This window comes from Phaenicophaeus curvirostris, chromosome 2 (assembly GCF_032191515.1).
Source record: "Phaenicophaeus curvirostris isolate KB17595 chromosome 2, BPBGC_Pcur_1.0, whole genome shotgun sequence".
Taxonomy (NCBI): Eukaryota; Metazoa; Chordata; class Aves; order Cuculiformes; family Cuculidae; genus Phaenicophaeus; species Phaenicophaeus curvirostris.
In genome coordinates this window covers 44,469,148-44,483,831 of record NC_091393.1, presented here as the reverse complement: position 1 = coordinate 44,483,831, position 14,684 = coordinate 44,469,148, and the positions used below count along the sequence as shown (strand labels likewise).

The following is a 14,684-nucleotide window of genomic DNA, read 5'->3' as shown; positions in this document are numbered from 1 at the left end:
AAAATTTTTCATGGAAAGGGTCATTGGGCACTGGAACAGGCTGCCCAGGGAGATGGTTGAGTCACCATCCCTGGAGGTATTTAAAACACAGGTGGATGAGGTGCTGAGGGGCATGGTTTAGTGGTTGATAGGAATAGTTGGACTCAATGATCCTGTGGGTCTTTTCCAACCTAGTGATTCTGTGATGTGTGCCATCAGACTGCGCCTGCTGCTAGCATTTCCAAAGTTGGGCTTCTAAAGTTTCCTTTACAGTAAATGCTTCAGTACGTGGCCTGATTTCCAGGAGCATCTCCCTTTCCTCAGACATGAAGGGCTGTCAGAAATTTTGGTGTCTAGAATTGATGCTGGAACAAAATGACAAATAGCAGCAGAAATCAATAGGACTGTATGGTATTCATCCCGGAGTTCTGCCTGAGCTAGTGCAGGAAACATTTGAGCTGCTAGCAAAATACAGTCCTTAATCTCACAGTTAGCTGTCGTGCCAGAAAAATAAAGGAGTAGCCTGTGTGAGACCAATCTGTTAGGGAGTCAGTGGGGATGAATGGATGAATTAGAGCAAAGAGCAGAATTTTGGTAGCAACCAAAATTGCTTAGAATTGCAGTTAAAATTACATTAATCACCTGGATAAAATTGATGTGCTATGGACCAGCCAACACAGCTGCATAGAGGAGTGTGGTTTGGGGAGAAAAGGGGACAGCACAGACTAAGTGGTTGGGTGGCATGACGACTCTGAGTGTGTAATAGTGTGTAGCAGGCAGGGACAGGAACCAAGCAATGTATTAATGGTTGAACAATCACAGGCAAGTAAGGAAAAATAGAAATGGTAGTAATAAAGGGAAAAAAGCAGTAGAAGAAAAATAATATATTACAATGAAGGGATATAACAAGGCTATAAGTACAGTGTTAAAACTTTGCATAATAAAAGCTTTATCTTGCCCTTTCTCTTATGTGTTTTTTTTTAAAGACTGATTTACTCAGAGAGAGGGATCTCACTGCTGGGCAAGGAAAGGGGACTTTGAATAGAAAAACAGAAATGAAAACTTTCCCCTTTCCACAATGTACTTGTCCCTGTGTTCCCACAAGAAGGTGCCTGCTTCCCAGTGTGAGAGCAGATCTCCTGTCTGTTACTTTTGAAAACATGATCATCTCAGACTCAGTACATTCTCTCATCTCAAGAAAGACCATAAATGATGGGAAAGAGGGCCAGGAAAACGTCAGCTAGTACAGGTCTTACTTTTTAAAATACAAGGAAATAATCAGTTTTGGTTGTTCCTCTTTGGTCCCTGGGCAGATGTAGGAAGTAGGACATAAGGTACTACTACCCTGATATGCATTAGAAAAGGATAACTAACAGCTGAAAAAAATGCCACCCTCCTTATTCTCTTGTTAAACAAGTACTGATGCTAAAGACAATAATTTTTTATCTTCAGAATTTACAGCAAGTAGAAGGGTGAAAATAATTGTATTTTTTTGACTCCTGGGACTCACACTATGCTCTTCAAGGGTATGTCATTTTACTGCATGTGAAGATCCTTCATGTCAATCTTCAAACAAGGAAGCTTCCGTACCAAAAGTGGTTTAGCTACCCTACCAGGTTTTTCTCCGGGAATAATTTGCTCTATTAATTCATTTTAAAAAAACAGCCAAATTGCTTTCGGTCCCAGCATGGGTGCTAAACATAGGATCTCTGCATTGCACATTCCAGTCCTAGCATTTCATCTTCAAACTCATGACTTATAATCCTGTCCACCTACAAGAATATTCACCATTTTACTCAGTTTCACAGCTTAACCTGTCTGTGTTTCCTTGTCAGTTCATATCTGTATTCCTTCACCACAGAGCTCTTCTGTGCATAGTTGCAAATTGCCTGAAAAAAACTTCTGATCTCACTGCTTCTACTTGCTGCTGATAACACATGTGCTGCAAGGACTTAGCCCCTCTGCTATTAGTTGTAGCTCAGCTAACTTATTCAAGGCTGGAAATTCCTACTTGCTGTTGTATAAAACACAGCATACAGAAAATGGCATCTGCTATCCTGACAGGAAATAGTATTTTGCTGTTTAACTTCTGCTTTCTGCCAGAAACGGGCCCCAGTAATCCTGAAGGTCAGTTCTGTAGGTGACTCTGTGGCTGTGGCATCAAAACAAAATTTGGGATTGAGCCTAGTCCCCAGTTCAGTCATAGAGCTCAAGTATAAACTTCTGTGGATAGGGGTGACCTTCTGAAACCTCTACACCCCTCTCTGCAAAACATCGAAAAGGTTTCCTGCTTGGTCTCCTGGACACAGTGCCTGAAGCTGAGTTGCCCAAACCTCAGCTCAGCAAAGCCCTGAAGAGCATCTTCAGTGCCCTCTGCATATATGAACTGAAACAGGGCTTGGCCAAAGCAGAATGCAGACCTGAGCACAGATCTTTGTTCTTTTTGTTCTTACTGGAGATGACAGTGTATTTCAAACATCAGGTTTGGTGAAATCTAGTGTAATTGATGTTGCAACTTTGTTCTATTTATGTGGTTTTTTCTGTTACAGTGTTCAAGTGGAAGTTATGAAGTACTTCCTTTATCAGTGCTAATACAATTGTTTGCCTTTACAGAGCTACAGGCAGCCAGCAGCTTTTATTGTCACACAGCATCCTTTACCGAACACTGTGAAAGATTTCTGGAGATTAGTGTATGACTACGGCTGTACTTCTCTTGTGATGTTAAATGAAGTTGACTTAGCTCAGGTTAGTTTACGCTTGAGTTTTCACTGTACTGTTGCATGCTTTAATCACTCTGGATCCCCACTACATGACCAAAATGTAGAGCAGTGCAGAGTAAAGCAGACTTTACACTTACTCGCTGCTTTACAGGAACTAATTAACACTACTTGCTCAGTAAAGGTTAATTGAGATGTCTGTGGTGGAATAGGCAATGCTCAAGTTTTAACTTACTGTTTTATTACACCTGTTTTGCGCAGGGCTGCCCACAATACTGGCCTGAGGAAGGGATACTGCGGTATGGTCCCATCCAAGTGGAATGCATGTCATGTTCAATGGACTGCGATGTCATAAACCGAATTTTCAGGATATGCAATCTAACAAGAGTAAGTGCCATTGTAACAATGTGTAGTTGACATTTTTTACACTCTCTAGGCTCTTCTGTTTTTTTTAATTTTGAACCATAGTATAATACTGATATTCTTAAGACATTACCCAGAAAAGTCAGTCAAGCTAATATTAATTTCTAGTGTTCTTCTATAGGTGCACAATAAGCAGAGAGAACAGTAAGGTGAATGACTGTTGTTCTGTGACATTCTCTCTGATGATGAGTAAGTGTATGAGAAGTACTCTGTTCAGTGGGCAATGAAAGAAATATCCCTGTAATGAAAATGTAGTGACAGGTATTTAATTAGTAGCTTCTATAAGACATCTTCCATGGTGAATCAGGAACAAGAGCACTGAGGCCGAGTATGTAACCAGCACATTCTCAGCCTGAGATTCGAGAACCACAACATAAAAGGAAAATTGTGGCACCCTGCAAAGCGGTGTGTGAAAAAAACCTCTGAAAGCTGCTCTGCCTCTGAAGAGTTCTGCACCACTGTGCCTCAACCTACGTTTAAATTCTTTTTCTCAACATCAGTACTACTGCCAGTCTTGCATTCTTGTCAGCTCTTTCGCACCCTGCACCATCTTGTCTTCTTTCTGTCCTGCAGTGTTTCACACTATCACAGCATCTTCTCAAACTCTGTTTGCCAGGCAGTGTCTCCGTCTTAAGCTCACCTCTGAAAATCACTTGTTTATGTTGCCTACAGGTAAAGAGTTACAGATGCTTGTGCCATCATTATATATACAGTTAACAAGCCATCTCTATTTCATTTACCATTTCTACTTTGTAACTTTCATGTATTACTGAACTTACATGCTACCAATTGCTACTTGGAGTATACCTTTAACTTTCATTACTGTGGAAGTATAGCTGTGGGGAAAACTGTTTACTCTGTATACATTTTTTTTTCTTGTACTTTGGTCACATTCTTGTTTTTCACAGTACAGAGATCACTTGTGTGTGGCCAGTATTTTATCCAAGCTTTTATTTTCCTTATGTTCAGAGCTAAGAAAAACATTTTCAGCTCTTCGTACCTTGTTTGGGATCTACAGGAAGCTAAGGTGTAGGCACACCGGCAAATATTATGCCACAATGCTTTTTTTGTTGTATTTTGAGACTTCCTCCTTTTTTTTTTTTTGGTTCTTTTGTTATTTTCACTTTTTCCATTTCTTTTTTACAATGTTTGATTTTCTACTCCTCTACTTCTCTTTGTCTCATATGCCTTTTGACCCTTACCTCTTCTGCTCTGTTCTTCATTTTCTAAAACCTAGATTCCTACTCCATTTTGTTGTCTTCAACTCCAAGAAACCAAATAGACTATTTATTCTTCCAATTACTGAGGCCTTTCTTCTGACAGTCTAATTCTATTCAAAGCACTCCCTTCCAAAGCGCACAAAAGGCTCAGAGATTGGCAACTAGGCTCTCACAAGTATCATAGTCTGGCAAAAAGAGAAGACTTCAAGGAAAGTAGTCATATTTGTGCACCAATATTACTTGTTGTTTATTTATAATGGATTCAATTTGCAAATGGGAGCCAAAGGTATGTTTCTATGTTTCTGTAGGTCTGAGAATTTAACAGTGATGTTTCTAGTTTATTATTGATGTTATGGATTAAAAAAAAACCTTGATACATAGAATATAGGGAATTTGTCCATTTAGGAGAAGTCAGGATAGGTTACATTAGTGACTCATAAACTGGGATACTGTCTTCAGTGTAGTTTCCTGTGTTTCCTTTCTTGACATGTAATGTAAACATGTTGGAATCTATCCATAACACTTAGTTAGCTTTATATTTTGGGGGTTTTTTTGTTAGTTTTATATTTTGGTTTTCTAAACCAAGGTGAAAAGGTACCATATTGACAATATTCTTTGGTTTCTGTTAGCCGCAAGAGGGCTATCTGATGGTGCAGCAATTCCAGTACTTGGGATGGGCTTCTCACAGAGATGTACCAGCTTCCAAAAGATCCTTCTTGAAGTTAATTCTCCAGGTTGAAAAATGGCAAGAGGAATGTGAAGAAGGAGAGGGCAGGACCATCATCCATTGCCTGTGAGTAATTGGAAGAAAGTCAAATTACTGGTCTTCAAATAAGTGCTTATAAATTAGTTCTTATTTTAAGTTAAGCAGTATTCTTATGGCTGCATTCTTTTGCACATGCCCTTGTTTCTTTTATTAAAAAAAATGTACTGTTGGTACTGCAGGCTGCCTTTTGGACAGCTTTCAGATTTGTCTGTGTCAGGTCAAGGTACCATGGCAAGGATTATTTTGGGCACAATACTACAATGATACTGTTTACTGTCTCCTCTACATAACTGCATGTTTTTCAGGTACAAAATGTGTACAGATCAGGCTCTTCTGTGTGGTTTCAGTAAGGAAGTCTTTTATCCTGAGCACCAAATGGTTGCTTTTTGTGTATCTCTTGCATATAATGTGTTGCATGTTTTCCAGAAGGCCTGCTATATTTTAAGGGGTGTAGACTGAAAGCTATGATATATGAAATCAGAGAAAAGTTCTACAATACAGTATGTGATCCTGAAACTAGTTTTTGTAAATGAACAATGGCTACTTCTCTGAACCTGATATTTAAATGGAATCTTGTTGAGGAGTTTTGAAAAGAGTATTTCTTTTCCTCCCTAAGCAAAGAATGACTGATATCTCTCCTAACTTATTTAAATATAAACTTTAAAGCTTTATGTTAGTTTAATTTTATTTTATTTTATTTTATTTAAATTTAATATGCATTTCTCCTTATTTTAAAAAAATACTTCTGCTTAAATGTTTAAAATTTTCTTGTGGCCCCTTTCTGCCGACCCCTTCTCATTATCCATGGAAACTTCTGACTAATTTAAACTTAATAAGAAGAAATACCTACCTTGGTTTCTTTGAAATGAAGATTAAAATAGTTCAGAAATGTCCCCAAAGGTCAACAAGATATCAGATCAGTAATGCCTTGCCATTACTCTGGCTGAATAATCCTTATACTATACAATAATTTAAGCGAGTCTTTTTCCAGAACTAATTGGAAAATGTTGCACTTGCCATAAAATTTCGGTTTGATTTCTAATGTTGTATTTGACATTGAACTTAGGCATTAGAAATAAAAAACCCATGTAAACTAGGCTGTTGTATAGGTGGGTGGCATGGTCGGCTGTAAGGGTAGAATTAAAAAGAAGTGATATAGAGGAAGGTCAGAAACAGCAAATGTCTCAGACCAAACCCTCTGATGCTGCAATGAGACTGCTAAAGCCTAGGCTTCCTGTGAGACATGTGAATCACCTGTGCTTACATAGTGAAACAACAGAAATGTATTTTGGATGCTCTCTTACACCATAGTGACATTTACCCAGCTCTTTTCCTTGTGTGCAGAAATGGCGGTGGCCGGAGTGGGATGTTCTGTGCCATTGGCATTGTGGTTGAGATGGTAAAAAGGCAGAACGTGGTAGATGTTTTCCACGCTGTGAAGACTTTGCGGAACAGTAAGCCCAACATGGTAGAAACTCCGGTAAGCACCAGCCCATCAGGGATATTGCAAACAGCAGGGGAACCAGTGGCTCTACTTCTGTGAGCTGCATTCTCAGCCCTGTGCCCACAAAGCAAAGAAAACCTGTATTGGGCCACAGGAAAAAAGGGATGTGGTTTTGGGGTCTTCGACTCCTCTTGTTGTATAGACTGGGCCGAGGCTGATCTGATTCTTGGCATGAGGGTAAAGTTCGGTAACATTACATCCTATGGTGGATATTTCTTGAGTGTACACACAAGCTAGCATCATGAGACACCAGGCTAACCATTTTACACTACTTTTCTTGTAGTGATACCGTGCTTTTCACATAAAACATTCTGAGTTAACAGGATGCACTTTAATCTCCCAAAACAAACTGGTCTATTTGAAGAGAAGTTGCAGCATGTTGAGCTTACGCAAACCATCTTGAAATTTTATGAAGCAATGCATTTCTTCTTGATAGGAAGTAGCTGTAAAGTCCAGATTATTAGATGGAGATTTTACATCTTAATAATAGCTTCTGCTTTGGAAGCTGTATTGAATAATAAGTTGTTACTCGGATTTGTAGTAGTCAGAATCTCAGAACTTTAAAATCAAAGACTTGAATTGAATATGTTGGATATTAATATGTAGAATCATAGAATCATTTAGGTTGGAAAAGACCATTAAATCATTAAGTCCAGCAGTTAAGCTAAATAATAAGCAATCTATGCAGCAAACTACTATAAACAATACCTGAATCCAATTAGGAAAACCACAAGACTAAATATTTGTATGTACATTGCAAGAACTCAAAATGACCTTCATTCTTCTCATTAATCTTTATGTGTAGAGTATGAGTGCATATCAGTCATGAAAACTAAACACTGTAGGAAGTCCTTAAAAAAATTCTCCCAAGTGGATATTTTCTCCTTCTTGTGGGTAAATGTGAAAACAAGTTAGACAGTGCTTGGGAGTTTCTGCCATTTGACTCTCATGCTGCCAGCATCCAGGGTCACTTTTCAGCCAGATGGCTGCCTCCAACATAAAGATCAGGGATGTCAATTGAAATTAAAAATGTTTTGCAGTTTATGCATTGTGAAAATTGCTTCTGACCTTGTGAACTTGCATATTGAGCAAAATGGCTGTAGCTGCCTCTTCCCATATTGCAATTTTTTCCAGGTGTCACTGTTTGCTTGAATCAAGTAGTTTCTGTGGCATGAGTTGCTTAATTATTTTGCATCACTTCTATCCCTTGCCACCATATAGATGAAGAAGATGGTTAAAATGTTAACAGGTAGAGCATTCCATAGCAGCAGTGACATTGGGCTACATATTACTCAGTTTGCTGCAAATACTTTCCAATCAGCTGTGCCATAAATGACTGAGATGCAACATATTGAATTGCTGGCTGGATTTCAGTTCACTGCTATGAAGAAAACAAGTCAGTTCACATGGAAAATTACTTGTGTCACTGTAAAGGGAGGCCAAGGCAGACTCTGTGTGTGTCTGATGAATGGTCTGCAAACCTGCATTTTGTTTCAAAATAGTCCTGAATTCCGCTGTAGCTTTAATTATGTGGATTTTTATTTTTATTTGGAACTCTTGAACAGCAGCAACTGTTGAGTCATTAGTTAGAAAACAAATAAGGAAAACCAATACATAGCACTGTCATGTGCCCTAGATTCAGCAACATGATCAGATAACACAAATGAGCAGTGCAATAAAGCCTTTAAGATATCCTCACCACTTCCTGCTAATGGATCACGCTGTCTTCCTTTGCAAACAAAAATAATTCACAAAAGCAGTGACTCTTGTTAGGTTGCAAGGAAAGTAGAACTGAATTCATTCCACTGCTTTTTCTTCTTCTTCTTGCCCTCTCTCCTGCCTCCTCCCTCTAATCCAGTATCATCTCTGCACAGCAGCCATGTTAAGGAGAAATACTAATCACGGTGATGTTTTTGAGCTGTATTTCCTCTTTTAAATGTGCATCTGATCTCTTGGGTGTTGCATCCACATGACTGTGGGCCCACAGCAGCTTTGTATCACGGCTCAGTCTTTCCTAGGCCTTCCCTGTCTGTCCAGGCACCAGGCACTAGTTAACAGTTCACTATCAGCTAACTTAAATATAAATGCTGTATCAGAGTTGAAGTGCATTCACTGGAAAAATGTTCAGACTGATAAGAAACCATTTCATGTTTGATAAAACAGTTCAGAAACCGAAAAACTCAGAGAAGCAAATCATTGCATTTCATGGTCAGGTTTTTTCCAGTCGATTCGTTAGGGTGAGTTTTTAAATCAAAGCTGTTACTATCCTTATATGGTGAGGAAAGGGAAGAAAACCCAAGCACGTTAGGCTTGAAGTTAAAATTGCATAGCAGTTAGCAAAAACTATTCTTGTTTATAGATATTACTGCTAAGACTTTAGAATCTTAATTGAAATTCTTCTCTTTTTTTTCTCTTCTCTTTCTTTCTCTTTTTTTTTTTTTTTTTTCTCTTTCTTTCTTTCCCCTTGCAGGAGCAATATCGCTTCTGCTACGATGTTGCATTGGAGTACCTGGAATCCTCTTAGTTGGAATGGATGTGACAAAGTTCACCAAATACATGAATCTCAATAAGCTGTTTTGACAACAGTTCTTGATCCTGTGAAGAAAGATTTTAGGGGAGGAGGGGGGAGGGAGGGATTTTAAATTTTAAATGCAAAGTATTTTTCTTATGAAGTTGTGTATCTTAATAAAAAGAACTCGATCTGTTTCTATGCTTGTATACAGTATCAATATTCAGTGCCACATAAATACTATTTAATGAAATCCAGAGTCAGAACAGATTTGCGCAAATTAGGACTTTTCAGTGTTTGTATATGCACCATCTCTCAATTACAGTAGAGCGACCATCTGTTGCATGTATCCTATATGGTATTTTTTCTTTTTTTTCTTTTGATACGTCGTTTAAGTAAAATAACAGTGAAAATTGATAGTAAGGTTCATTCTTTATACGTTTCAAGTGTTGCATATATATAGATTATATATAGTAAAAAAAGAAAACTGGCTTATTTTGTTTTAATGTGCAATGATGGCTGGATCACATAAAGATCTTTATAAAGAAATTTAAACATAAGCCAAAGACTCAAGTGTAAATATGTCTATATGGAGAAAGCACATGTATTTATTGTTTACTTGCATTCCTTTTTTGATGGCTGAAAAAAGAAGAATCATTTTTCTTGAAGAAAGCTTTTTTTGCTGAAATCAAGTGTAAACAATTTTTGTAGTTTATTTTTTGTATGTTTTAGTGTAAGTAGAAGACATACTTTTTATGCATAGACCAAGAAACATTGCTATAGTGGTTTTGTTGTGTACATGCTTGTGATTCAAATCCATGTAAACAACTCTGTTATAGGTCTTTAACTACAGGACCAAAATCAAAACATTTTCCTGAAAATGTGTAGTTTTTCACAGTTGCATTAGTTAAGTACTGATCGAAAAACTATGTAAGGAAAGGCACACATCAAAATGGCCTTGCCTATGACTTGCACAATATTGGAAGAAACTTTAAGCACCATTAAAATTGTAAAAGAACCATTTGTTTAAACAAAATTTGAAGCACAGGTCAACAGGAGAACTGCAAGACAAATAGATGGCTCTGCACATGCCCTTCAGAGTAAAAAAGTATTTGTTTAGCAAACTGTAAAAATAAGCAATGTTTATTTTGATGTTTACGAACATGTAAGCTTTGCTTCCAAGAAAGCAGAATTTGAATAAACCAATGCCAGATTCTGATTATAGTTGTTGTGTACAAAATATTACTGTGCTTTCACTTAGCTTGCATCCATTTGTTCACAAGGTTTCCTATATTTAACCTGCTAAAACCATTCCAGTCTCTTGTTGGTCTTTTTTAGAACTGACAGTAAAATGATAAGGTGCTTTTAAATATTCTGTAAAGTAAGAGTGAATTAAACTTTTATTTAAAGATTATTTTATTTTATTTCCTATTTTGATACCCTCTCACTTACTGTCCTTGTTAAGGGGTTGTTCTCATCTAGAAGACTGATATACCTGGATAAGGAAAAATCTCAACAGGAAATTATATTATTTTTCACCCCAGTGATTCAAGGAGTATTTTGAGAATACTGCATATCACGTGTATGCCCAAAGTTTCTTCCATTACTTCAGACATGTAGAATTACCCACCCAACATTATAAACGGCAGAGAAATATTTGGCGGAATTCTCAGTTTTTTCAGTGCCTCCATCTGTATTGCATAGCTCCACTCCTTCCAGATCTAAAAAAAAACCTTTTTGTTTTGTCACCCATTGTTAGTTCCTACCTATGAACAGCAAGGTAAACAAATTAGGTTTGAAAGTGTTCACTGGGTCTGAGTTCTTAATACTCAGAATTGCTCTTTCATTTTGCCACATTGGAAAGGGGATGATAAGCTGCCTGCAACAAAATTGCAACGTTTCCAGTATTCTCCATGAGGCCATAGTGTTCAACTAACTTTGTCAGTCAGAGTGCTAGATGTATCATCTAAACTAGCTGCCTGGTCACATTTTGTGGAAACAATGCACCATCTCCACAGACTGATGTGTCCTGCCTCTGCTAGGTCTGTGTCTGAGACTAAATGAATTGAACTCTGGAAGAAACCTCCTTTGTTGTCCGTGAACAGTCTTGAGAAGATTAGTTTAGATGCGTAGGTTGTTTTTTGAGAGATGAGTAGTTTTTAGGGCTGTGGAATGCAAAAGCCACATTCTATACTGAACTGAGTTATTTTATGGGTTGTTTGTATTTTTTTTTCCTTTCCTGATCAAAAATGTAGCATTACTATTGGACTGAATGAATAGTTATCTTCAGCAAGAGCTGCTGTGTTGGGGCCGTGGGGTCCATCCTCATCTGTATTTCATTCCCCTTGGTAGTATTGTGGGTGTCCAGTTTCCCCTGTACATTAAGCGTGACTGCCGCAAATGCCAGTATGAATCTTGGCATAACAGCACAGGAGTCCTCTGTGGAAGCACCCCCGTCAGCTAGCAGGTATTGCAGCTGGTGGTGGTTATTCCACAAACTGGAACTCTGCCTGCTTTTAAGTACTCTGACAGTCATGTTAATTTTTGTAACTGTAGCTGACTGTGGTGACCTAATGAACTTTTGCAGTAGCTCATGATTGAAAAACCTGCAGGAAGTTCTTCCTTGCAAGGCCAGGGAAAAGGGTGAGGAGGGGATAAGGTGTATGAGAAGCAGATCAGAAATATCATTCTCCAGTAATGGTATATCTTGGGGACGTCTTAGGCAAAAGACAATATTAGGATCAACCTTTTATAAAATCAGGAAGAGACAGTTTTCTTAAATAGTGGCAGCTTTGTTGCCCCAGATGTGCTGCTCCGCTATCTTTTCTTACACCTGTGCAAGACAAGACATAGAAGTGGGGAGGGACTATGAAAATTTGCCCCAGAGGGAGAAGAGATATTGTTTATAAAGGGAGTATGCGGTGGAGGGAGAGAAATATTCTTCACCTTGGGTACTTAAAGGGCAAAATATTTTATTCCCTGAGGCAGTGAAAAGCCACCAGCATCAGTATTGCAGTTTTTCAGCATCTCCTGCCCTGATGAATTCTGTGGGTTTCAAGATTCCTTCTCAAAATCTTTCTGCTGGCTACTGCCCTTGCTGAAATACCCACACAGACTCAGTCAAGTGGCTACGGCCTGCAAGGTGCACAGATTCTGCTTTCCTTAGCAGCATGAAATAAAGGCATGACCAACACAAGCATTAAGTACGGAAAGAGCAAATGGGCATCAAGTCAGAGTCAAAGAAGCGGCATGAAATTCATCCATTGGTGGACTGTGAGATAATTCAAATTTGAAATGAATGAAGTTGAAACTGATTTAAACCAAAGGAGTGTACAAGTTCCCAAAAACATGATTGCTCTGTGCAAGAATGTGTTCTTTGCTCTAAAACTGAGATGATGTCTCCAGTGTCCTAATCACCATAGTTGCTACTGGAAGGAGTTCTGAGTGTCCCCTTGAAGGCTTTGCTTAATTTTCTACAGAACAGTACCCAAAGAGGTAACTTAGGGATGCTTTCAAACTACCTATATTTTCCCTGAATAACTAGACCATAGGATCTATTACTGGTATCAGGCCTCAAGCATCTTAAATCCTTGAAATTGTCTAAAGCAGCATCATGGAGACTGAAGTTTCCTAAAACAAGAGCTACTAAACTTCAGCATTCTGTGACCCAGCTCCAGCAGAAGCAGGTGTGAAGAGACCTAGTTTTTTAACTTCCGTCTGGGTCCTGAGCAATCAGACCCCAGCTGGTCAGTGAGATCCTAGAACTTGTTTCCTGCTTCCTGAGTAAATGCAGCCATCAAGAAACAACAGCTTTGAAACAGGTTTTTAGGCAAATAGGGATTTATTTCATTCATGAAGTTGTTCATAATCGTGTAGTTCATGTCATGTACTTGCCTCACCCAAGGTACTGTATTAAGAAACACAATATTTAGAGAAACATGAAAGCAAATGCTACTGGAGGAGTGTGCTATTTCAAATGGGTTAACAGTTTCCATAAAAGTGAACTGGAGAAGCAACTGTAGGCAAGTGATATGTCATTGAGCCTCCAACGTGAATTGAAATGTTAAGGAACAAGGAAGGGGCAGCCTGAGAAAAAATATCGCAGAATCATTGCATGGTCAAGCCACCTGGACTGACAAATGACTGTATAAAGGGCTTCTTTTAAGCTTCATTCTGCTGCTGTGTCAGAAGATCTGAAATAAATGTAAAAGCTCCTTTTATAGTGCCCTGCTCTGTACTGAAAAGTAACTCATTTTCTGCTGTACTTTCCTGTGTGACAGAGAGGTCTGAATTGAGTTAAGTGATCCTAATCTCACAAAAGAACCTTTGTGGTGTTTTATTGCTAGTGCTCTTCCTTTGTTAAACTGTCAAAAGTCTTGTAACCTCTGCAGACCCAGGATAGTCAAGGGCATCTGTGAATATTCGCTTACATCTTTACCTTCTGAGGTTAAATAATCTGCTAGTAAAAGATTGTGTATATTGAGGATGAGACATTCAGAATATGCAGAGGCTTAGTCCTATAAATTTCCTTTCAACTTTATACAGCAAAACCTCATCTTTATTTTCTTTAACTAGAGGCTCTGTTTGAACAAAATTTGAGAGTTGATAATACAGAATAAATGTTTCTAAGTTATTTTAAGCTTGCTGGGTGCCTTTTCTTTAAGCTGGAGTAAAAGAATGATATGAGATTGTGTTGGTAGTTGACAAGCATAAATGTTATTTTGGCCCACGCTTCTCAGAAAATTAATTCTTTCCCTGTTGTTGGGTTTAGTCTCCGAATTCATGCAGAGATTGACATGTATGATGACAGGCACAATAGGATGCTTACCTAATAATAAAGTTTATTAACTTTCTTGGCCAAAAAAAGAACAGATGTTTTTGTGCCTTGTTGAGATACAGAAGCTTGATTTCAATAGCCTTTTGTAACCACTTTTAGCTTCCATCTGGATCAGAAAACAGTCGTGACTTCATGAATTATATCAAGATGTATTTGAAATCACCATATGCTCAGAGGTTTTTCACATCCCTACTAAGTAAGCAGAAAAAAAATAAGACTATGCTAAAAAAACAGCAACAAAACCCCTATTCTGGACATGGAACCAAAACATCATCTTTCTGCAAGCCATGGAATACCCTGGAGCTTTTTGGTAATGAGCACAAAATGGCACCTGGCAAAACACAGTACCTCCAGATTGCAATAATATGTGTGCATTTTCCTGCCAGGTGCAAACCAGTATGAGCACTTTCCATTTCACGGTGGAAAACTTCTGTCTGTCTTTTGTATATCTAATCTTTTGTAGAACAGTAACTGAAATTACACAGTATTTTGCCAAGTCTGTTACTGTCTTTTTGCACTCTGAGAGCAAATGTGAAAACAGAGATTATAGTATATTTAGAGTTAAGGGTAACCAAAGTGAGGGGGTTTTTGTTGTGGCCATAAGGCCAAAACCACGATAAGTTTCAGAAAGGTTTTGAAAGATATCTGTTTTGCTACAAATCATGCATGTAGACTCAGGTCCTATCAGATGAAATTCTAGTTCATTTGTGGTCAAGGACATTAAGTCTC

At 38.2% G+C, this 14,684-nt stretch overlaps 1 protein-coding gene across 10 annotated transcripts in view; it reads left to right on the top strand.

The window, feature by feature from the left end:
• The window catches only part of PTPRK (protein tyrosine phosphatase receptor type K), a 392,967-nt gene extending 382,435 nt beyond the window's left edge, over positions 1-10,532 (top strand). For all 10 annotated transcript variants that reach the window (XM_069851848.1, XM_069851839.1, XM_069851847.1 and 7 more), the window contains 5 exons: positions 2,593-2,724; positions 2,958-3,083; positions 4,969-5,132; positions 6,450-6,585; positions 9,080-10,532. In XM_069851848.1, the coding sequence (XP_069707949.1) occupies positions 2,593-2,724; positions 2,958-3,083; positions 4,969-5,132; positions 6,450-6,585; positions 9,080-9,133 (612 nt within the window). In that variant the 3' untranslated portion in view covers positions 9,134-10,532. The remainder of the gene's footprint in view (positions 1-2,592; positions 2,725-2,957; positions 3,084-4,968; positions 5,133-6,449; positions 6,586-9,079) is intronic.
• The last annotated feature ends 4,152 nt before the right edge of the window (positions 10,533-14,684 follow it).